This window comes from Aspergillus aculeatinus (assembly GCF_003184765.1).
Source record: "Aspergillus aculeatinus CBS 121060 unplaced genomic scaffold BO66scaffold_58, whole genome shotgun sequence".
Lineage (NCBI taxonomy): Eukaryota > Fungi > Ascomycota > Eurotiomycetes > Eurotiales > Aspergillaceae > Aspergillus > Aspergillus aculeatinus.
The window spans coordinates 66553-89512 of NW_020291527.1; the positions used below are offsets into that span (position 1 = coordinate 66553).

General features: G+C 52.0%; 8 protein-coding genes across 8 annotated transcripts in view; 6 read left to right on the forward strand and 2 right to left on the reverse strand.

The window, feature by feature from the left end:
* Window positions 1–618, forward strand: part of BO66DRAFT_196672 (Protein kinase domain-containing protein) — a 2874-nt gene extending 2256 nt beyond the window's left edge. Inside the window, exons 5-6 of the mRNA XM_025642496.1 lie at window positions 36–341; window positions 492–618. Coding sequence (XP_025499577.1) covers window positions 36–284 — 249 coding nt within the window. The 3' untranslated portion in view covers window positions 285–341; window positions 492–618. The remainder of the gene's footprint in view (window positions 1–35; window positions 342–491) is intronic.
* On the reverse strand, window positions 443–1784 carry BO66DRAFT_431759 (ESCRT-III subunit protein DID4; the record flags this gene model as incomplete). The annotated part of the gene is made up of 5 exons (XM_025650604.1): window positions 443–809; window positions 916–1176; window positions 1264–1324; window positions 1449–1663; window positions 1779–1784. 5 exons carry the CDS (start codon window positions 1782–1784, stop codon window positions 681–683), a joined length of 672 nt encoding a protein of 223 aa, XP_025499578.1. The 3' UTR covers window positions 443–680.
* A 455-nt stretch (window positions 1785–2239) lies between these two features.
* Window positions 2240–5816, forward strand: BO66DRAFT_382789 (mitofusin). The gene is made up of 4 exons (XM_025646027.1): window positions 2240–2849; window positions 2932–2980; window positions 3076–5117; window positions 5185–5816. The coding sequence occupies exons 1-4, from the start codon at window positions 2489–2491 to the stop codon at window positions 5541–5543; spliced, it is 2811 nt and encodes a 936-aa protein (XP_025499579.1). The 5' UTR covers window positions 2240–2488; the 3' UTR covers window positions 5544–5816.
* Window positions 5817–8077: 2261 nt separating this feature from the next.
* Window positions 8078–9395, forward strand: BO66DRAFT_442724 (uncharacterized protein; the record flags this gene model as incomplete). The annotated part of the gene is made up of 5 exons (XM_025651452.1): window positions 8078–8087; window positions 8140–8364; window positions 8900–9001; window positions 9130–9299; window positions 9378–9395. The coding sequence occupies 5 exons, from the start codon at window positions 8078–8080 to the stop codon at window positions 9393–9395; spliced, it is 525 nt and encodes a 174-aa protein (XP_025499580.1).
* Window positions 9396–13766: 4371 nt separating this feature from the next.
* BO66DRAFT_395158 (uncharacterized protein) lies at window positions 13767–14085 on the forward strand. Its single transcript, XM_025648157.1, has one exon. It carries the CDS (start codon window positions 13856–13858, stop codon window positions 14078–14080), a length of 225 nt encoding a protein of 74 aa, XP_025499581.1. The 5' UTR covers window positions 13767–13855; the 3' UTR covers window positions 14081–14085.
* A 2551-nt stretch (window positions 14086–16636) lies between these two features.
* Window positions 16637–17590, reverse strand: BO66DRAFT_307141 (uncharacterized protein; the record flags this gene model as incomplete). Its single annotated transcript, XM_025643254.1, has 1 exon — window positions 16637–17590. A coding segment is annotated over one exon (954 nt), but the record flags the coding sequence as incomplete, so codon positions are not given.
* A 754-nt stretch (window positions 17591–18344) lies between these two features.
* BO66DRAFT_442726 (uncharacterized protein) lies at window positions 18345–20700 on the forward strand (the record flags this gene model as incomplete). The annotated part of the gene is made up of 4 exons (XM_025651453.1): window positions 18345–18620; window positions 18699–19037; window positions 19824–20536; window positions 20598–20700. The coding sequence occupies 4 exons, from the start codon at window positions 18345–18347 to the stop codon at window positions 20698–20700; spliced, it is 1431 nt and encodes a 476-aa protein (XP_025499583.1).
* A 519-nt stretch (window positions 20701–21219) lies between these two features.
* Window positions 21220–22690, forward strand: BO66DRAFT_395159 (SDR family oxidoreductase). Its single transcript, XM_025648158.1, has one exon. The coding sequence runs from the start codon at window positions 21433–21435 to the stop codon at window positions 22327–22329; it is 897 nt and encodes a 298-aa protein (XP_025499584.1). The 5' UTR covers window positions 21220–21432; the 3' UTR covers window positions 22330–22690.
* Window positions 22691–22960: the final 270 nt, after the last annotated feature.

The following is a 22960-nucleotide window of genomic DNA, read 5'->3' on the forward strand; positions in this document are numbered from 1 at the left end:
CGCAACAGCAGGCGCAACAGCAGGCGCAACAGCAGGCGCAACAGCAGGCGCAACAGCAGGCGCAACAGCAGGCGCAACAGCAGGCGCAACAGCAGACTCAGCTCCAGGCTCAGCTCCAGGAACAGCACCAGGCTCAGCTCCAGGCAGCACAGCAGCAGGCACAACTCCAGGTACAGCAGCAAGCACAACTCCAGGCGCAGCAGCAAGCACAAAACCTGATACAGATAGCGGCAGCAGTCAACCAGCTTATCGCAGACAACGACGGGGACCAAATGCAAGAATAGGCGTGGATCGCTTTCCTGTGGTTGTTTATTCTTTCCGCATTGTTTGGTGCTATGTGGGTTTTCTTATTTCTCGGCAAAGCATGGATTTCTCCGGGGTGGACGGAATGTTTCGATATCGGTTTGTGTTATAGTTTTTGAGCCCATTGCATCGGTATGTTGGGATTCACCTGGAGTATAGAGGCGACACTATGTCATGAGAGACGATAGAAAAGGATAGATTTATAGACGTACAAGGCTAAGCCTTGGAAGAATGATAGATGGATGCATTATGCCCGATCCCGAAAACCCCTAGCCACGAATGTGATAACAGTGCAAGAAACAAGGCAGAAAACAAGATTGGACACAAAACAAAAAGAAAGAAATCACAGCAGTAGTCGACTCGTGTCAGTCATATCATCAGCGACGAAGACTATCCAGTCTTGCCTGTAAGTCATCATCACTTGCGTTTCCGGCGGCCCCAATCGGCTGCGCGACTCTTGTCTCACCCACGGCCGTCTTTTGTATATCCGTCGGCGTCTCACCCAGCTGCAAAACCACCCAAAGAAGAAACAGTTAGTATAGGTATACGGAGACCACCACAACACTGTGGCTCGCATTCCCTTGACAGAGAACAAGGGGAACTATCACGCACCGCCTGGCTCAGGTCCACGCCAATCTCATCCAGCACCTCCTTGACGATATCCTCGCTGTCCTCCTCCTCGCCCTCCATGCCCGTCGCCTCGTCGATCGCATCGTCCATCATCTCCTGCCGTTGGTCCATGATATCGTTCTCGCGCTCGAACTCCATCGCGATCCGCTGCAGCGCCGGCAGGTTCATTTGCCGGTTCATGCTGCCCAGCAGCATCGTCGCCCCCTTCATCGACTGCATCATCTGTTCGTTACTCCGTACCGTCTAGATTTTGGGATGAGTTGCGTTAGCTGACAGCCGACACCAACCTCCCCAAAAACAACCTAGTCCATCAAGGTAGAAAAATCATACCTGAATCCGCAACGAAATCGCCTGCAACTGCGTGCGCATTTGATAGAATTTCTGGATGTACCTGTTCTCCATCCCGTCAGACACCTTTTATTCAAACATCGCACATCGCACATCGCACATCGCAACAAAGTACGGATAGAGAGAGAGGGGGGGTGTGTGCGTGTCTGCGTGAGGGTCCAACATACCTCCGCGTGCGCACCAAGTCCTTGGCCTGGATCTTACAGGCCCCGATCTGCCCATTCTTGGCGCTCTTCTTGATGTCCTGGACGAGTTTCTTCTCCTGGTTCTCGAGCTTCACGCGCTCGCGGTCGAGTTCTCGTTGGGTGCGGTCGAGGGCCCGTTGGTGTTTGCGGAGGCGTTCGGCGGGCGTCATGCGCTTGCCGAAGGCCCATTCGACGATCTGTGATTGAGGCTTAATTTGGTGTTGATGGGTGGGGATTGGGGGAAGGGGAGGTGGGAGGTGGGGTGATTTTGCGACGCTGATGTGATTGGAAGGGTTGGGGGAGGGTACTTACGTTCATGGTGATGAGGGTTGTAAGGGGTATCGGGATCACACGACGGTCAAGGAGAGGGAGGAGGGAGGAGGGAGGAAGGATTATCGGACGATCGAGATTGTGGTAGTGGTGGTGTTGTTGTTGATAAGTAAGGTAAAGCAAGCCACCGAGGCGGAGAGAGTGAGTGAGCTTGTGAGGGACAACCAGCCGCAAGTGACATCAAGGCAAGCCAGCCGTAGGCTGTAGTTGGTGTACTGTACTGCTGATACTGGAGTTACCCCTACATAAGAGATGGCAGTAGTATGCTCAATACACTTCTGATACCAAAGATACCCACCCACAGTCACATGCAGGCCCCGACACTGAATCCTCCCCCCCCCCACTAAACCCTTTTCAGCCAGCAATGAACAAATTATGAATTATTTTCCCTTTTTGCTCTTTGCCTCCCGCGCCGAATTTCCATGATTTGCTGAAGTGCTTCTCATTGCTTGCTTGCTGCTCCTGCTGCTGCTGTTTCTTTGGTGCATGCATTAATTACTCATATTATTTCCATGTTCCATTCCTGTTCCATCCTTTCATCCTTCCATCACTAAGCCAAATCTAATCTCCCTCGCCTCCCGTGCACGGCATTTGCTCCCACTCCCACTCCTTCCGCGACTTTTCTGTCCTTCCTTTCATTCAACTCTTCCAGCACTGGGTTACGCCCACATGCAAACAACCACCCTTTCGCCATGAGTCAGGAGTATTTCCCCGGCCAAGGCGCCTCTTCTTCCTCTTCTTCCGCCGGATCCTCCTCCAGCCAGCAGCAACCGTCGCCCGAGGACTCCTCCGCCATGAGCAGTACCCCCTCGTCCTTCCCCAGACCCCCGCCCGCGTATATGACCGTCGGAAATGGTTCGACCTCCGAGAGCGCAACGGCCCTGATGGCCTCGCTGCATGAGGATTCCGGGTACGGTGGCAGCATTCCCAGTGGGAGCGTGGTCGATGGTGATGCTGGAGCTGCGGTTGGTGGCGGATGGCGAGCGGATCTGATGGTCGATAGCCCGACTCCCATGCATGCGCCCTCCCATCTTGGAGCATGGAACCCAGCAGGTGCGTTTCTTCTTAATGCGTTTTTTGAAGAGAACTTCGGTCCCTTGAAAGGGTGTTTGAACTGACGCGTCGGAATCTTTAGCTGAGCACGAGCGCCAGGTCGTCGCGAGCCATGTGCACCAGTTACTCTAGTACGTGCGCCATAATCTCATCCTGCTGTCCATCAGCTACACGCTTCGGTCGGATTTGATATCCCTCGGAAATATGCTAAGACTTGGGGTTATAGTAACTCGAACCGGACCAAGCTCGGACGCGCTATTACGCGCACTATCGATACGTTGAAGGAACTCCAGGATATGAATCGGCAATGGCCCGCCCATTATCCCTCCGTCCAGAATGACCTCGAGTCCCCCGACGACAAACCCACCCTGCACAAGGCCCAGTCCTTCTTCGGAGATGAAGCTCTGGACTCGATCCCCCGTCCCGGCCAGATGCGGCGCGCCGCTACAATGACCGCCGGCGAGGATCTGGCGGAGTCGAGTGCAGCAGCGCAGCGTCGCGTCCCCACGGAGCCCCGGCTGATGAGCCCGCAGATTGCGCAGGAGTTCTCGATTCTCAAACTCGACTTGAAGCTGGGAGCCCTGTCGCAAGCCGAGTTGGTTCACTCCTTGGAGAAGGCATCGATCGCGTCGCTGTTGGATGGGAAGATCAGCCAGAGCGTCAAGCATCTGCTCTCGTTGCGAGATCGGATTGAGGATACTTCTAGCAAGGTTCTGATTACCGGTGATCTGAATGCCGGAAAGTCGACCTTCTGTAATGCACTGTTGCGCCGCAAGGTTCTGCCCGAGGATCAGCAGCCATGCACCAGCATCTTCTGCGAGGTTCTTGATGCACGTGAGAACAGCGGGCTGGAAGAGGTGCATGCCGTCCACAAGGATGTTCCCTACAACCGCAACGACGAGAGCACCTACGACGTCTATGGGTTGCATGAGCTGGAGGACATCGTTATCGACAACTCAAAGTACATGCAGTGCAAGGTCTATGTGAAGGATGTGCGGACGATCGATGAGTCTTTGCTCAACAATGGGGTGGTGGATATCGCGCTGATCGATGCCCCTGGTCTGAACTCGGATTCCTTAAAGACGACGGCGGTCTTTGCCCGACAGGAGGAGATTGATGTGGTTGTGTTCGTGGTTTCCGCCGCTAATCACTTTACTCTTTCTGCGAAGGAGTTCATTCTCAATGCTGCCCACGAGAAGGCTTACATGTTCATTGTTGTCAACGGTTTTGATCAGATTCGCGACAAGCAGCGGTGTGAGCGGATGATTTTGGACCAGATCGGCAAGCTCAGCCCTCGCACCTACAAAGAGGCAGCTGAGCTGGTTCACTTCGTCTCTAGTAACGCCATTCCCGTGGCACCTCCGGTCTCCGTTTCAAGTTCGGGCGGTGGTGGCGACGATGGCTCTGACGATGACGAGCCTGAGGATAAAGGAAAGGGCAAGGACAAGGGCAAGCAGCGGCAGAAGATCCAGGACTTTGAGAACCTTGAAGGTTCTCTGCGCCGGTTCGTTCTGGAGAAGCGCTCTCGCTCGAAGCTGGCGCCTGCTCGGACCTATCTTCTGAATCTGCTCGCGGATCTGAATTCCCTGGCTGGAGTCAATCGTGATGTAGCTCAGGCTGAACTTAAGCGTGTCACGGACGAGCTTGCTGAGCTGGAACCTGCTTATGAAGAAGGCAAGAAGAAGAAGGTAGAACTTAGCGATCAGGTTGAGAAGTACATTGACGAGTCGTGCGATGACGTTTACAATCACACCCGGTCTAGCTTGGGTGAAACCATTGCTCATGTCTCCGAAGCCGACTTGGGTGTTGAGTACCCCGGTCTGTTCTCCGCTTTCCAGTACGCCGAGGACTTGAAATTGGCTATGCTGGATCAGATCGCCGCATCTGTAGCGGACTGCGAGGACTATGCGCGGGACAAGACGGTCAAGGGTGTTGGCTTCATTCAAAACATTGGTCTTTTGCACGTCGGAGAAGACAAGTTTGCGCCTTTGAACTTCCGCGCGGACATGATGTTCCGTCGTGGTCGTCGTCACACGCTCGCCAGACAGGTCGATACCGAAGTAGAGATTTGGGATTTCTTCGATATCTCCGGTATTTGGGAGCGGCAAGAGAAGATGGCCGGGACGGGAATGGCGATGACTGCCGTGACTGTCCTCGGAGGCAGAGCCTTTGGTGGCATCGGCTGGGTTGACAGCATGTTCAGTGCTGTTCGGTTCTTGGGACCGAACAATGTGCGCCGACTTTTCCTGCCTGGTGTTTTGGCAGTCGGTACGTTTTTCTTTTTTCTTTTTTTTTTCTCTCTCTCTTGTATGACTTTGACTGACAGAACATTTAGCTGCTTTGACCGCTGCTTGGATGGTTTCTACGATCCCTACTACCCTTCCCCCTCGTCTCTCCCGCAAGCTTGCAGCTACTCTCTCAGAGATGGACTACGTCCACTCCAACGCTACGCGGATCTCCTCCGAGGTCCGCCGCATTCTGCGCCTGCCCGCCGGAAACCTCCAGACCAGCCTCGCGCAAGACATCGAAGACCTCGGACGTCGCAAGCACGAAGTCAGCAAGACCAAGCATGAAAGCGAGACCGCCAGCAAGTACTTCTCGAATCTCTTCCGCGAGAGCGGCGAGAACCGCAGATCCGTGGAGAGCATTGACTTGGATGCTCCTCTGCCTGGTGGTCTTGCGGCGGCTCATTAAGTATGTATGGGGTAGTTTAGAGGTTTTGCAGGTGATTTTCTTTCCTTGTACAAACCATAATGATGCTGTACGAACTTTTTACTATTCCCTTTTTGCTGTGTGTGGTGTGCTTCCGGCCTTATGCCGCCTTCTTCCTCTACCCTCTTCTTCTTTCTATCTCCAAAATATCCCGTCGTGTATGAGTTACAGCTCTATTCTTTTCTTCTTCCTACCTCTTTCTCTTCTGTCTTCTTCCCAGTAATCATGGCGTGATTGGTGTGCTACGCATAAGAGATAGCTTAAAAATTCTTTATCAGATTGATATCCTAAACAACGATCTTTTGTGCACATATCTGCCTCGCTTAATTCTAGTGGCGCTAACTGCGTTATTGTTGTCGAAGCTATTCAAAGCCGCTAGCAATGAACCAGGGTACCGTCCACGTGGGCTTCCTGGTCCGTGCATCCCGTCCCGCGCCGGCTTGTTCCGTAACTCCGACTGTAACTCCGAACGTGCCCTAAGTTGATCTCCTCACAGATGTAGTCCCGTAGCACGCAGGCTCCTTGAAGGGCTGTTCTGAGAAAGGGAGGTTCTTCATGCCCACTTCTTTGATGAATATAGGCTGAAAAGATAGTCCTTCACTTTCAATGGACGATTCCTTCACGGAAGTGGTCGGCAAAAAAGGATTCCGTCACTGGGGTTGTTTTCAAAGGCGATTCCGTCACTGGTGTAGGTCTCAAAGAGGTAAGCCGTTAATGGATTGATCTCTCAGAGCGCAGAATGCACTATGGAATGATTAACCGGACTGCAATTCTTCACGGTTTGACCAGCGGTTAATTGTATCCTCAAGACCTCAGCCAGCGAGCCGGGGGCTGTCTACTTAAGAGCCCTCCCACTCCTTCTCAGTTTCTTTCTTCCTTCTTCCTCTCTCCTCTTTCCATCACACTCCACACCACACTCCATGTGGACTTCTACTCAGTCTTTTCCTACCTTCCAATCATCTGTTGACTCCCGCTCTCATGATACATCTGTTCATTCTTCTCATGCATTTGTTCATCCAATCAATATACCTTTGTGGTGGAACGAGTTGCTCTACCCTTGGGTGAACTGAGCAGCGCAAAAGCTGGGATGACACCTCCGGTGCGGGGCGTTACCTATGTCTTCCATCTTTCTTCCGTCTACCCCGCTCCATGTGGTCCTCTTCTCAGACCTTGCAATTTTCATACGTTCTGTTACCCAACTACGTTGCATTCGATGCATGGGACAAAACATAAGTTCTTGGGAAGGACATGCCTTTGTGGTGGGCGGTTTTGATCCCAACTGACATGGGATGACACCAAGAGATGCTGGGTCGATTGTACGCTTTCGAAGAGAAAGTCTACATAAACTACCAGGGCCTCGAGCAGGACTTTGGTTCTACTAATCCCGCAGGATTTGGATTAGTCCAGGATCTCCTCGAGTGAGACGAACAGACTCGCCTGGAGCGAGACATCAGATTGCGGGGTCCTGGGTATGCTTGTGTTTCGAAGAGAAAGCATACCCAGGGAGGAGCTGGCCTTCTCTCAACGAACATCTGGCATTGGATTCAAGATGCGAGGGGTGAGACTTCAGTACCCCGCGGTGTTTTCCCGCTCCATTTCAGGTGAAGTTCTCTTCGGGAGATTGCGGAACTTGCGGGAGAGTTCCCAGTTTACTGATTGCTTGCGTGGTCTCGGAGATCACATCTGCGAGTTGAGAAAGGCGATGAATGCTACGACGGCTCGGTCATCTGGGAGGATTGATCCAGGGTGTAGAACCGAGGGTTCTTGCGTGTTTCTCCTTGAATCATATTTGAGGGGTGATTGACAGTTTTTCTCATCTCGGTGATCAAGTCATTTCCTTCTTTTACTTTTCACCTGTGACTGTTTTGACGGTCCCCTCTTTTCATCTGTTCTTGCTTCCGACATCACCCCTCCCTTCGGGAATGTTCTTCCTTTTCTGAGAGATTGAGAGCTCATTTCCTTTGCCTTGTCTCACTTCCGCTGGCACTCCGGGGGTCGTCTAGCTCAGAGGCCATTGACCGGACACTCATTCGTGACATTATCACATACTTTTCTTCTGGACTGCACAAGTTCCACCTTCTCCCCAATTCGCGCAAGTCGAAGAGAGCTTATGCTAACGCTGTCAAGTCAAGCCTGTTCCCCGAGCTTCGTCTGTCTTCCAGGATCCATTGCCCAAGTTGAGCGCTACACCTCCAGCATCAGCGACCGGTCTACCCTCTTACCACCCTGTTGCTATCTGGTGACTTGCCAGTGTCATAATGGACAGCACACTCGTCCTGAGAAAAATGGACCAGGATACCACTGTCAGATGTGTCAGACCTTGGAGCAATTGGTGTTCTGCTTAGTAACTATTTTCTCTAAACACCACTGCTGAGCTGGTCATTGCTGTCTCGATTCTGTTCATTCAAGCTCGATACCACTTTGCCACGGTGATCAGTTCACTCCCCTCGTCGATCGCCTGGGAGACAGACTATCTGGGCAGGACTCGGGAGTTCTTTTATGATCATAGCTTCGCTATGAGTATTGGTATGTCTACACCTCTGTACGAATCGAATGTATCTGATGCTAATGTCCACAGATAGCACCTTGGTCTACGCCGACTGCGGAAGAAAGACTGGGGTGAGAAAACCTCTGGCCGCTGCCGCTGCTGCCGCCGCTGCTGCTACCACCACCACCACCACCTCCTCCTCCTCCTCCTCCTCCTCCTCCATCATCATCATCGTCATCGTCATCATCACGATCACCGTGAACTCAGGTGTTCGCCCTCTTCAACACAATCTGCACATCGAAGTCCGACTTGTCAGTTTGTTGACAAGGCTTTACTGAGTGCGGAAGAGAATGGTGAGGAAGAGGCCAGTGAGGAAAACTCTTGCCGCTGCCGCTGCTGCTGCTGCTGCCACCATCACGATCACCGTTAATTCAGGTGTTTGTGCATTTGGACACAGTCTGCAAGTCAAAGCTCGACTTGTCAGTTTGTTGACACTCGGACGAACTGAGTTCTGTTTGAGATGATGGGAAGAATGATTCGGTTACCACCACTTCACCGGGTTCTGATCCATTGCTTCCTTGCCCCTGAGAACCATATCCCATGGTGATCGATCACAAATGTGGTGACCTCTTGAGGTGCATAAGCATCGACTTCGAGGCACTACTCAACAGGCTTGTCATCAGTGTAGCTCAGCGGTGCTGGCCTTTTCTTATCCTTGCGATGAAGGCTCTGTAAGAACATTGCTGCATGGCTCATTGTGGAGTCACTGGATACATTACCCACCCGTGAGCATCCATGTACCTAGCCCATTTCCCCCCTCGGCAATTTGCTAATTTGACTCGCACCACAGTGATTCTCGATGACTCAGATGAGGTATCGAAAGACCTCCGGCGAGCTGCCAACAATGCCAGCCTCATCGAACTTGCTATCGCTGTTGCTCAACGGGACTGGCGTGCTCCCTCGTCTTTACGATGAAGGCTCTGTGAGTCATTGTGGAGTTACTGGATATATTGCTCGCCCGTAAGTTTTTACTAGGCCGTCTTATTCCTCGGCAATATTCTAATCTTGCTCGAATCTCAGTGTATCCCAACGACTCAGGTGAGGTATTGAGGAACCTCCGGCGAGCTGCCAACAATGCAAGCCTCATCGAGCTTGCCATCGCTGTCGCTCAACCTGAGCCGACGTATCCCTCTATCCTGGCAATTGTCAATGCGCAAGGACTGCTCAAGGCCTTGTTGCAAAGCCACTGGGTACATTGCCCGTGAGTGACTGCTTGACAGATTCTTTTCCTCCAAAAGAATATGCTAATCTTGCTCGAATCTACCTAGAGTTCTTTGGCCGCTTAAGTGACACGGTTCGGAACCTCCAGCGAGCCACCAGTAGCACCAGCCTCTTCTAGCTTGTCTCGCTGTAGCTCAACTAGACGATCATGATTGTGGAAACTTTCAAGAAAGTCTGCCGCAGGGCTCATTGTGAAGCCACTGGATACATTACCCACTTGTGAGTAACTGCCTGGCCTATCTCCTTTCCTCTGAAACGATGCTAATCATACTCGACGTTTCTTAGTACGCTTCAACAGCTTAGACGATGTGGTTGTGAGCCTCCGGCAATGCAACAATGCCAGCCTCTTCAAGCCTGCCACTATTGCAGCTCAATCAAGTTTGACTTGTCTCCCCATTCCGACGGTCAAGTTCTTGCGCAAGGACTACTGAAGAGCTCTGAGGCCACTGGATACATTACCCATCCGTGAGTGACTGTCTGACCTATCCCTTTCCTCCGAGTTGATGCTAATCATACTCGAAGTTGCCTAGTACGCTTCAATAGCCTAGGTGTGGTGGTTACGAGCCTCCGTCGACCCAACAAGGCCAGCCTCTTCGAGCTTGCCATTCCTGTAGCTCAATTGGGTTGACGTGTCTTCCCATTCCGACGGTCAAGTTCTTGCTCAAAGGCTGTTGAAGAATCTGAAGCCACTGGGTAAATTACCCATCCGTAAGTGATTACCTGACCTATCTCTTTCCTCCGAAATGATGCTAATCATACTCGAATTGCCTAGTACACTTCACTAGCCTTGGTGAAGTAATTACGAGCCTCCGGCAGCCCAACAAGGCCAGTCACTTTGAGCTTTAGATCATTGTAGCTCAACTGGACTGGTAGTCAAAACTTTTGCCTAAGGACTGCCGCAGGGCTCATTGTGAAGCCACTGGGTCCATTACGCTCCTGTGAGTATTTGCTTCGTTCCATTCCTTCGCTTAGATTTTGCTAATCATGCTCGAATCAACACAGTGCGCTTCAATAGCCGAGATGAGGCTGTTATGAGCCTCCAGCGAGCCCCCAACGGCGCTGGGCTTCTCTTTGTCGAAACTTGGACCCGACATGTAGTCCTGCTGCGCGAGCGTCATGCTCAACACACTGCTGTGAGAGTTCAGTGGGATTTCACCCTCAGAGAACCTTGTTCCGGCAAGCTATAGCAAGTCGCAGCAGTCAAGAATCAGGCAGATAAATCATCTGCATGCCATGCCTACGGGCCATTAATCTGAACCTTTGTCGGTCTGAGCAACGCGTTTTCCGATTGGAATCGGGCGGGTTGATGTTATCATCGACACTTTCAGGTCTCTTTTTTGATTCCCAGAGAAGCTGCTCCTATGTTCCTCTTCGGCTTTCTTGAGTTGAGCACAAGAGTGAAGAGCTTGAGGCTACTGAGCTCTTAGACCTCACTTGCATAGCGGCTTGTTGCCAGTGGGCAGATGAAATGGCAGACTATCTTGGCCATCACCCAACCTCTGTTCTTCCTGTGCTTGTGCCAACTCGACCGTTAATCGAGTCAAACCACGGTCTGCTCTGCCCATGCTTGTGCCAGCTCAACCGTTGATCGAGTCGAAGCAGGTGACCGAAGTTTATGAGGATATCCAGTGTTTGGGTCACATTGCAGTAGCAGCTGATTGCCAGTGTCAAAAAAGATCGATCGGCCATCTTGGTCGTCAACCGACGTCTGGTTAATCCGTGCTTGTGTCTGCTCGACCATTGATCGAGTCGAAGCATGTGACCGGAGTCCATAAGGCTATTCAGTCTTTGGATCACAGTTGCAGTAGCAGATCATTGCCAGTGTCAACTCAAATCAACAGACCATCTCGGCCATCAGCCGACATCTACTCATCTGTGCTTGTGTCGTCCTGATCATTTGACTCTTATGCAAGACTGTATGTTCATTCACATACCCAGGAGACTTTGACACTGCTGCAATTACGCAAGACCCCAGGTCTGACTATTTTGTCCTATGCTCATGGTCATAGATATGCTGTGGAGAGGAAGATCTTGGCACGTCCACTACGGTGAGGATATCGCAAACCAGAATGGGGGTTCCATCTGTATAACCGAATCAAACACATTCTAGTCTTTCGTTACCAGAGCTACTACCAGTTCATGGTTCAAGGCGAGGGCTAGAAGTTTGATCTATCTGGATAAATTACAAGAGGTCTCTGAGATTGTTGGACTCGGATGTGGTCTTGGGCTGGCTCAGCATCAAGAACACATTGCCGGCTGCTTTGAGAATCTCGCTCCAAGTTCCCTGATGCTGATCGCTTGACCTTATTTTCAAGTTGAATCCCCAGGGCTCTTGGTTCACTGGTATCCAAGCTGGGCAGAGTGATTCCTTCTGTGGTTCCACCTGGATTCCAACGCCCACCTGAAATTTTCTTTAGGCGACTGTCTCTCTTTGGATCGCATTTTTCTTCCTTTTATCTCTTTCGAGTCTCTTCTATGATCGTTCTAACTCTCCAATTTCGGTGGTTAAGAGAGATAGCCGGTAGGGTTCCCGCCCTAAGCGATGGCTGTGCTTGCCCTTCCATTCTAAGGTGTGGTGGTTTACTATGAGCAAGATGGAAGCCTTAACACTTACCATGTCCCTTCCCGCTTGAATCATCTTCAAGCTTATGGACTACTTGATGGAGCATGCGCCAATTGCAAATGATCTGACACAGAGCCCAGTTGCTCTATAAGATTCGAACGGAGCGCTGAACGACCCGGCATAAATTTCCACAGCACAGCCAAATGGATGTCTTTGAGCAAGGCCCGTGCGAGCACTGATTGTACTGCTCAAGGAGAAGCTGTTCCAATTGAGCGAAGGAGCTACAACATCGAGGAGAAATCGGTTTAATTCCATTATCGGTGATGGAATCATAAGACCAACTCACGGCCCTTTTTAATCTCGGCACCCCCAGCTGTACGGGATACCCGAGTACAGCAGATAACCGATTAAGAATGGCAAATCTAATAGCCTCAACCTATCTCACCATTCATTGCGTCTTCTCTCATTGAGCCCTACATAAGGCGTTCGGAATGCGCTCAATTCAACTCGCTAGAATTGCAGCCTTCCGCCGGAAACCCGTCTGTACTGTACCTTTTACGAAAGATCTCCGCACCCCAAATCTTTCTTTCTACTCCCTGGTACCATCGCGGTGGCATTTAAGTTGCCACTGTTTCCTCTTACGCTGTGGTGGCTCACGCGGAGACATTGAGATTCCGAGTCTTTTTTTCTACCCCCTGGTAGCTCTCGCGGTGACATCGAAATCATTGAGACACGTCGCTTTACGGAATTGATCCTATATCATACGTGCAGCTTAATGAGCCTCTTACCTCCAAGCTGTGTATGACGGGCATAAGGATGTCTGCCAGGAATACACCTTGGGGATGGTATTATGTGAGAATTGCCAAGGCTCACACTGGCTCGACAAGGACACAAGCTATGAGAGTTATTTCAACAATGAATTCCGAGGTTGTGTCAGCAGAACATACCCAGAAAGACTGCCCAGTCGCTCGTCTTGTGCTATTGCTGGGACTTGGCATTCTTGTCTATTGTAGCTTGAGCAAATATCAGGTACGATACATCCTTCTCTATCCTGAATACCTATACCTTTTGCCCGGCGATGCGGGGTATTTGCTATGGAGGATCGCGATCTCATCGTTTGTAGATGGGGTGGTTGAGAAGGTGGCTGAGTTGTACAGCGATGGCCAGGGGAGTGAACAGCAGCGGGTTCAGGACATCCTGGAGTCCTTCCCTGTGCAGCTTGTTCGAGACTGTGTTGAAACTGAATCCTTAGGGGAATCACTCCCACAACGATAATTCCGCCTTTACTAGTACTATCAAGGTAAGTATCAATACCTTTTGTCCATCAAAATAAGAAAGCTTGACTGATATCATATCGCATGGCTTAGGACACCCCTACCAACGGCGACGATCGAACGAGTGCGAGAATTCCTGTTTCCGTCAACATGGATTACGAGCCAAACACAATAAGTGGAAGAGCAGTGGCATCAATCAGCAGGCCAAAAATGATGCGGACTGAGACCGATGAACATATCGATGCTCGGGGAAAGAAGTTTGATAGAGACAAAACAAGCTCTCGGAATACAGCCGTTCTCACGGTCTCCATCATGGCACACCCGATTGTGCTGTCAAGCTGGACACGGACGAGCAGAATGGCTTCTTGACTAGCCGGAACAGATGACAGTCCACTAAATTGACAAGTATGCATGCCCCCTCCCTCTGCTTGTTCCCGACTCTAGCTGACCTGGTCCCGGCGCTCCGCAGACTGACCCGATGCACACGATCCCGGCTTTGAGCAAGTATGTTCTACGTGGAGTTCGGCGATAAATTTAACACTTTTCAGCATATGATACTGGAAAGCGACAAAGCACGAATTCGGAGTCGGGGTTTGATGGTCAACAGACTGCATAACTGGTTTCCACTAGTGACCCCGAAACGGCTTTTGAATGACGAAATCTCTTCCAATATGGGAGGATTACAATCATGACCATCTACCTGCTATCGAGACAGCACGCGTACCTCATCGACGTCCAAGCGCTCCAGCGCCGGGCTTTGCGTACCCAGATCCCGAACGGGGGACTCACCCTGCGAAGGGTCCTCGAGTCCCAGGAGCGACGCAAGGTGCTTTTTGATGTCCGGAACTATCTAGACGCCCTCTACTTCCACTACGGCATTCATCTTTGTGGGGTAGGTGATGTCCAGTTGTAGCTGGCGGTCCGGATGAGGGAGGAAGAGGGCTGCGTGGACCACGTTTATGGGCTGCACCGATGCATTAAGAATGCAGACGGGGTGGGCTGTGACCGGGAAAATAGAAAGCGGTAGCTTCAAATCAAAGCGCGGGGCATGTCCGCGATATGCCGATTTCTCTCGGACAATTTGTGATATGTTCAGTACCTGGCCACTTTCGATGAGCAAAAGCGTCTCGAATCCGAACATGCCAGCTATTTCTGACCTCCCCATAACTACGGTCTGACTGTCCTAACCCTGGCGGGGATGTTAATTCTGCTGCTCTGCCAATTGAGCTATTTGCCTTCAACCCACGCCTCTTGACTTAAGGAAACTGGTCAGTCCCGTGCATGTTGTCTACGATGACGAGGACCAGAATCCACGAACGAAGTTATCGAGTTCTCGAATTCAATCAGCCGATCAAAGTTTACAAAGATAGGGATACTTGTCAATCCAGCGCATATCTTTTGAAACGGCAAGTATCTCGGCAAAGAGATCAATCTCTCGGAAGAATTCGACCGACGGGCGAAGGATTATAGACTTGGAGGCACTAGTCAACTAAGTTCATATCGTCTACAATGAACACAGGACGGAGGTTACCAAGCTCTCGGATTCCAAATTTTGATTCAAAGTATTGGTCAATCCAGCGCATGGTGTCTGATATGATGACGATTCGGTCATCAATTCCCCGATTCTCTCGACTGATCAAGCAGTGCGGACAAATGAAGCACTGGTCAATCCGATGCATATTGTCTACGATGAAGATAGCTTAGACACAAAGACAAAGCTATCGAGCTCGCAGATTCCGTCAGCCAATCAAGGACTACAGGCATAGATTACTGGTCAATCCCGTGCATACTCTCTGCGATGGCGAAGACCTTGACAGAGACCCTATATTATTCAGGGTCGAGGTAGAAAAGCTCCCAAGTCGAAGACTCAGTGGGCAAATACTTCCACAGTATGTCTCGTCTGCGAGGAAGTCCTCGAAAAGAAAAGTTTGGTACCTCTACTATAATGTTAAGGACGTTTGGGTCTGGACGCTTGGACACTCTACTTTGCAGGATATCTGAAAACGAGACCATATGGTTTATCAAGACTCGCTACGTCGCTTCGGTTATCGCCTCGATTATCATTTGCTCTATTATCACTTGCTTTGGGTCTAGGGCGGACCAAATTTTGCCTGCTCTGTTTCCCACCCCCGAAGACTCTTGTCTCCCTGGTATGGACATTTTAATGAGGTAGTGCTTCTTCTGAATATTTGTATTCAGGGACATCTACCAATCTCCGAGCGGGAAAAGCAACCAAATATCGGACACTTTGTGTGCCTATGGGCTTTGAATGCATCTGAAGTCGAAAGGGCTCAGTGTCAAGGTATTTCGCAATGTTAGGAACCTGTGGATTCAAGCAAGGTCAGGAGGAGGAGTGGGGATTAACCCACATATCAATTGCTAACGGGAAACTCTTATTGCAAGCATGGGATTCATTGGCGAGATAAACATGTATGGTATCATGCCGTAGTCAGATGCAAAACTACTCTGAGTTGAATCCAGCATAAATCAGAAAGTTCTTCTCCATGATAAACTTCAAATGTCTTGCTACGTACGTCATACCCTGCGAAGGAGGGGTATATGCACGTTTGCCTAATCAGACACCAATGCATCAATGGAGAGTACTGTAACATACCGATCAATTGGATCTGTGAAAAAGCGGGGCGACATGCAGATTAAGTTGAGATGTTCTGCGTTGTCATATGAGGATCGACATGCCAGTAGGTGGTGTCATTGACTTTCCAGTATAGTTCGACTGGGGTGGGAGCTCTGATTCGTAGGTCCAGTCCCCTCGGTGGAGTAAGGTCGTACTCAGTATGTACATCAAAGCGTCAGACGCAGATGATGAAGTTTGCTTCCTACAGTTGTGACAGCCATGACTTGACTCTGGACGGGACTCTGGCAATGAAGATTACCTTCCGCTTTTAGTTCTTGTCGTCCGTTTTCAGCTCCAGTCTTGAGGTGGGGAAGGGGATTGTATTTAAGTCGGACGAACATGAGGGTTTCCCTCTTCAACCATCCGCTTCGCCTGATCCTTTGTTCTTCTTCCAACAGCACATACTGGTCAAGTCTAAGTCTGTTCACTTCTACCGCCTGGAAGACCTGAAACAATGTCGGATTCTGATGATAAGCCTCGTGCGTGGCCCCTAAGTAACCACTACATATAACACACACGCCTACCTGGAGAGATATTGATTTGAATATAACTTCCTAGTCCACTTTGAGAAGGAGTTTGGGCAATTCTCGGTACGTGCCTACAAGACTCCGCCTCGAGCTGGGAAAGCAAAAAAGAATCCGTGGCTGACGCGCACCCTCGACGATCAAAACAGAAACTCGGGACTTTGATAGTACGTGATTTGTTTCTCTTGAACCCATTCGATCGGCTGCTCGGAGTGTGATTCATTTTCCCGATATAGATCAAAGGTGCCATCGACAAGGCCTCAGGAAACATCAAGGGCGAGATCGGAGTCAAAGCCCTCGGAGTGTATACCATTCCCGCCCCAAGGTCTAGCCATTTGGTAATGATCACTGCTTTTCCATCCTTGCCACAGTCCTCAAGGGCAATCTGGAACTCGACCTCGCAAATTGGGCACCGCATACACTCCGTAGCGGCCGGCGGTTGCTCGTCCAGAGAAGAGAATCCCCGCTGCTGGACAACAGATCGAATGGCGTCCATTACCACCGCAGTGTCCAGCTTCTGCGCTCCGCAAATGAACCGATGCTGGAAGACTGAAAGAGAAACATCATTGTCCCTGTTGGAGAAGACGACGTCGTCATCATCAAATAATACCCACTGCTGTATCTGCAGAACTAGCGATGGTGGTGTCGGGCCAGCTCCAGCAGGCACGTAGACCCGTCCTTCCACTGACAACAGAGTCGTTCTGGCGGGATCGGCCGGATAGTCAACCACCTCGGTGTAGGCCAATGACTCAGAATCTATCCCCAAGCAGCCGTCAAAAGTGTGATTCTGTAGCACGGCTACCAGGTGGCAGTGTTGGAATCTGTATCCGCTGGGCAGACCGTGGACCCTAAAGAACCACATTAGCGAAGGCAGTGGACCATCACCCCGGTACAGATATGGAGCTCCCAGGTCCGGGCATTTTGTGAAGATAATCTGATCAACTGCTGGGGGGCGGACGTCGGTTATAGGATGCAATCTTGCGCAGTAGTGGCAGCAGAACATCCGAGGGAGGTCTCGGACTAGTCTGCTGAGGGCAGAAATAGCTATCGACTTGTTGCGTTGCACTGGGTTGAGATCGCAGAGACCTGTCACGAAGTCATATAGCGTTCGGCTGCACAGACCTAAGCAGATAATGTCGGTGATTGCCAAAAATCTTGTGATATGGAGTAAAAGTTCAAGCGGTAACAGTTCTAGGCCAGAAAGTCGCTTTTCGTGTGGGCGGCGGCTGCGTAAGAAGAGTTGAAGTGGCCGGGAGAGCCAGTCTTTTAAGCCCTTCATGATGCTGTGAGTCTTCTGGTACTTCTGGTACTTCTGGTACAGATGCAGGTGAATAAGGGCGATGAAATGGGATGGACACGCGTTGAACAAAGTGCTACTTGAGGGCTGGTCGGGAACGTGGATAAGTGATGAACTCAGCTACGTGAGGCTATCCGAGCGGAACTATCAACATGGGCCGTGGCGGGCGGTGAGCAGCCTGGCTATCGGGGGTGTCTTTAGTCGGTCTGCCGATTGTACATACAATAAGGCTGTCTGGCATACATACTTCAATGCGACTGTACTCCATACTGTAATCAGCGCTGCACGGAAGATCCAGCTATCAAGCACAATGCTTATTCTTGGTCGGATGCAATAGTCCCCTCCATACGAGGGGATCAAGGATCGAGCTCAAGCAAGCTGGCTGTGTTTCCTTGACCATGACCAAAGGTCTAAAGCTTACTCTCGATTCCTATAATGTCTGGGTTCCATCTACCTTGGCATGTCACAGGCATGATGGCCAGTTCTCGTGACGCTAGGAGAACCACATAAAGAAGAAAATATCCTCGAAGCAGTAACCGGGGCTATGTTCCGTAAACAGCCACAAGAATGAGTTCATCGGAGAGCCACTCCCATCTGCGCAGCTTCCGCTCCTCCCACTATGCACCTTCCACCATCCAACCACGCCTTTCTCCCTTTCTTCGGTCTTCACAAGCAGTCTACCGGATCAACATCATCAAGAGCAAGGCCTGAGACACCGACCATGAGCTTGGGTACCAGTGTGATCGATGAGCAAGTAGAATGCGCAGCTGAGCATGCCACGAAGAACGTCGACAGTCCTGGGGTCCACGAAAGCACCAACAACGGTATCAGCAATCCTTCGGAATCGATGCTCTCAAGGTTCGAGCTCCTCCCGCCGGAGCTTCTGCTCAGCGTCAAGAGTCTCTTGGGGAATACAGATGCCATCCACTTGGGCATGTGCAGCCAGACTCTAAGGAAGAAAGTCCACCAGTCACCCAGCACAGAGGAGCTGAGCAAGGTAGATCAACTATCTCCTTTTCCTCTCTCGTTGTCCCCCTCCCCTGGTTCCCCACTAACCTCAAAACTCGTTCTCTAGGCTCATATTTCCACCCCTACTCAAAGCAAACTAGAAACGGCGATCATCTGGCTCGGCGTCTTCCACCCCGAAATCGAAATCCTGCGGCTCACGTATCTCGTCTTACGCGACTGCACCCGATCACTGCCAGAACCACCCTCATCGGAGGAGGCTAGAGTCAGTCTCCTCAAGACCATGATCAAAATCCAGAAGGCCCAGCTGCGCCTGGACGACGAGTCGCTGCGCCGGCTGCGAGAGCTGGTGCAGGTGAACCAGCGTCAGAGCGCGCAGCTCGACGAGATCATTCGGTTGCTGAGGGCGGCGCTGGATGACCGGGATACGGCCTCGGGGGTTGGGGAGGTTAGATAGCTTTCCCAATGGGGCGGATGGGGGTATAGTGGGTGATTTTTATGTCCAAGAGAATCACGAGGGAGGGATAGAGTGCTGAACGGAACAAATACAGGCTCCTATATAGGCATCGTAGGGATCCTGTGCAATCAAGCTTGCCCACGCCCTTGAGGCACCAATGCACGATGTAGCCCACTAAGTCCACCAGACGTCATCCGTCATCAATCGAATAATGATGCTGGTGAAAGGCCATTGTCGGCCGATGATTCCGGGGAATGGTGACCCTCCCCCCCAATGATGATCTCACTGTAGTATCATTACGATCTTGCTTGTTTCTTTATAATAACCATGATGGCGCCATGAGGAGTAGACGCTACTCTTACTCCCCAAGAACTGTATCATAAAATGGCATCCGGATTGGCATACCGCCTTGATCGGCCCAGTCAAAATTTTCTTGAAATTTACTCAGCGCCACGAGAGCGCCTTCAGAGGGCCGTGAGGCTTTACCGAGCCCGATGTCAAAAGCCGCAACAACTGCATAGCCAGCCGCCGCCGCTGCAGCAACATCCACAGCCGATGTGGAACACACTACTGCTGGAGATCGTTCGCATGATCTTCCTGAATCTCGACATGGTCGCCCTTGGCAACTTACGACTAGTCAACACCACGATCCACCAACAAGTTGATGCGGCTCTCTTTGAATATCGCCTTCTCCGAACTCACGCAGCCGAGACCCTCCAAGCACTGGACCTGGCCCAATGCACGCACTACTTCTCGATCCAACAGCTGTATCACTAGTTCTGCCACCCACGGTGCCGCACCTGCGCCAACTTCGGCCCCTACCTCTACCTTCCGGCCCTCTCCCGGGTGTGCTTTCCGTGCTTCCTGTGGCACGGCCGATACCGCGTCGCCTCCCTGGAGGACGTCCTGCAGTTCTACCGGCTGCCCCTCGAAGACTGGTGCCATCTCCCGGTCATCTACACCGCGTTTGACCTGCTGGGCAAGTATCCGATGGCGGAGCGGATGCTCATCGACATCACGCGGGCCGAAGCCCTGCACAAGCAGCGCGGCAGCCCCCCACCGCCGCGCGAGAGCTCCACGTACCGGAACTATCATGGCTTGACCTTCCACTGCCGGCAGGCGTCCACGGTGGCCTTCCCCTGCTGGGACCCGCACACCCGCGCGGCCGAGTCCGGGGCCTACTGCCTGGGGTGCACCGAGTTCTGGGAGCGATCTCGCCCGAAACGCCGCCGGAATCCAAAAATCTGGGATGAGTACTATGCGTGGGGCCCCGGGGTCAATTGGCGGGGCCGCGAGGCGGTCGAGCGCGCTTTTCGGGTCCCCGAGCTGCGGCTACACTTCCGGACGTGTCCGCATGTTGTCCGGCGGCGGGTTGGACACGCAAAGGAGGTGGTGGCGCGGAGGTTTGGCGCCCCGATTGGGCGGGTCTTTCGGATTCCGACTCCTCCTCGTCGTCGTCGTCGTCCTGAGGGTCGAGCAGCGCCGAGACGGTCCGCACGGCTTCAGAAGATGAGGGAGAGAAGAAAAGAAATATGTTGACGGGCCCTGCAGCCTCAGTAGTCAGGCTGCCGCTCACTACTGCACCACCCACCTCGGTGGTTCTTCGCTGGCTCCACCTCTCGAATGGCCTCGCATAGCTGAATTTACCTGTTGAGGGAATAGCATTGGAAGGCATCTGCTGGTTTGATCTACTTGATTCGATCAACTTTGCCTTACTTATATCGCATTATATGATAAACCCTGTTCAGAAAGTGTCAAAGTGCCCCCCTACAGCTTCCACATAGCTGCTACGGACGCCCTCTCGCTGGATTCGACTTGCTCGGAGCAACTGTCTGACACACTTGTTCTGCGCCGCAGGTCCAGGTCCCTATCTATTTATCCCTACTATCCCGTGCGGACTATCGAGGTCCGAAAGAACAATTACTGCTACCAGCACTGTGTCGACCCCCGGGCAATGATGAGTATAAACCGATACGATGGGAGGTGCCAGAATTTGGACGAGGCTGCAATGTACTGTACTCGTGTTGGGGTCTTTGTTGTCGTGGGTTGATCTCGTTTCCCTTGCTTGGCAGAGACTCGGGGAGTCAGGGATCTGGTATTGTCCCCACTGATCCTTACTATTGTTCCTTCCGGTGTTAACAACCACCGACAAGCGCTCTACAGAGAATCCAGCCAGCAACACGATGTTCATTCTTTGTCGCATCATGGATGCAATAGTCTCGTGTATCGAAGGGGAGCAGGGATCAACTCCAGCAAGCTGACCCTTGTTCCCCGTATTTAATCGCCCCTGTCGTCTGCCGCCCTGAGACCCGAGCTCTCGCAAAGAGCAGCTCGAAAATTAATTCACCTTGACTTCACACCTTCCAACAAACAAACACCACAAGAAATGTCATCCAAGCGCAGTGTCCTAATCACCGGCTGCTCCGACGGCAGTCTCGGATCCGCCCTCGCGCTCCAATTTCACCAAGCGGGCTGGCGCGTGTTCGCCACGGCCCGCAACCCCGCAAAGCTCAAGGAGGCCGAGAAAGCGGGCATCGAGACCGTGCTGCTGGACACTCTTTCGGACGAGTCGATCCGCGCCTGCGTCGCCCGCGTCCAGGAGCTGACGGGCGGGTCGCTGGACGCGCTGATCAACAACGCGGGCGGCGGGTACTCGATGCCCGTCATGGACATCGAGATCCCGATCGCGCGGGACTTGTTCGAGCTCAACGTCTGGTCGCTGATCAGCGTCGCCCAGGCCTTCCTCCCTTTACTCCTGGAGTCGGCCCGGACCGGTGGCCCCGGCCGCGGCCCGACCTTGCTCGTCAACCACACCTCCATCTCCGGGACCATCGGCGCCACCGGGCCCTTCGCGGGGGCCTACAACGCCTCCAAGGCCGCCGCCTCCAGCTTCACCGAGACCCTGCGGCTCGAGCTCGAGCCCTTCGGCATCAAGGTGGTCAACCTCGTCACCGGCGCGGTCCAGTCCACCTTCCATGATAAGGCGCCGCATCCGACTCTGCCTGCTTCCTCCCTGTACAATGTCGCCAAGGAGACCGTGGAGCGCGCCTTGACCAATACCGATCCCGAGAATGATACCCCCGCCGCGGCGTGGGCGAAGCAGGTGGTCCGCGACCTCAGTAAGCGCACTCCGCCGTATTGGATCTGGCGCGGCAAGCTCGCCATGATTGCCCGGATCGCGGGCCTCCTGCCGCTGGGGTTCTTCGATGGGACGATGAAGAAGTGGGTTGGTTTGGATGTGGTGGAGCAGCGGTGGAAGGAGCAGGTGAAGGCGTCATCTTGAGATGGTGAAGTTGGTTGGAAATGAGGTTCTTTATGCAAATGGATGGGTATATGATGCACGCCTCGGTCTAGTATGAAATTGAAGGTGTTGGTCGTAGGGAGTTTTCAGGTGGTTGGGTTTTGGCATGAGGGCTGGTGAGGGAGTTCCGTGGTCAATAGTATCTTTTTCTTTTCTTTTCTGCCTGGCTACCTTGCTGTTGTTGTCTTTCCTGGGTCTTGTCTTGCTGTGATTTGGTGGGTTTCGTTCTCACTCAGCTGGTGGTGCTATTTTGGAGATTCTTGATTCGAGATATGCAGTAATGGCCAACTGTACATATGTAAGCGACTTTGAAGACTCAGGGGTAGGCTATCTTGATGTGGTCATATGATTCTTGGTGGTTGAACTATCTGAGTTCTCAAGGTGCGCAACGCGCTTGGTGAATCGCCTCGGATCACGTGGGCTGGATTACTCAGGAACGCCGACAACATACGAGCTGGCTCAGATATGAGATTATACGTAGTGATGATGATAATAAGTAACTGCGTCAGTGACTAGCAGAGCTTGATGTAGGCTTGATCATGGGATAACAAAAGTGAGACATGAGACGCCTGTGTCAGAGTTGTATCTCAGCGCTATTGACCAGACCAAACCT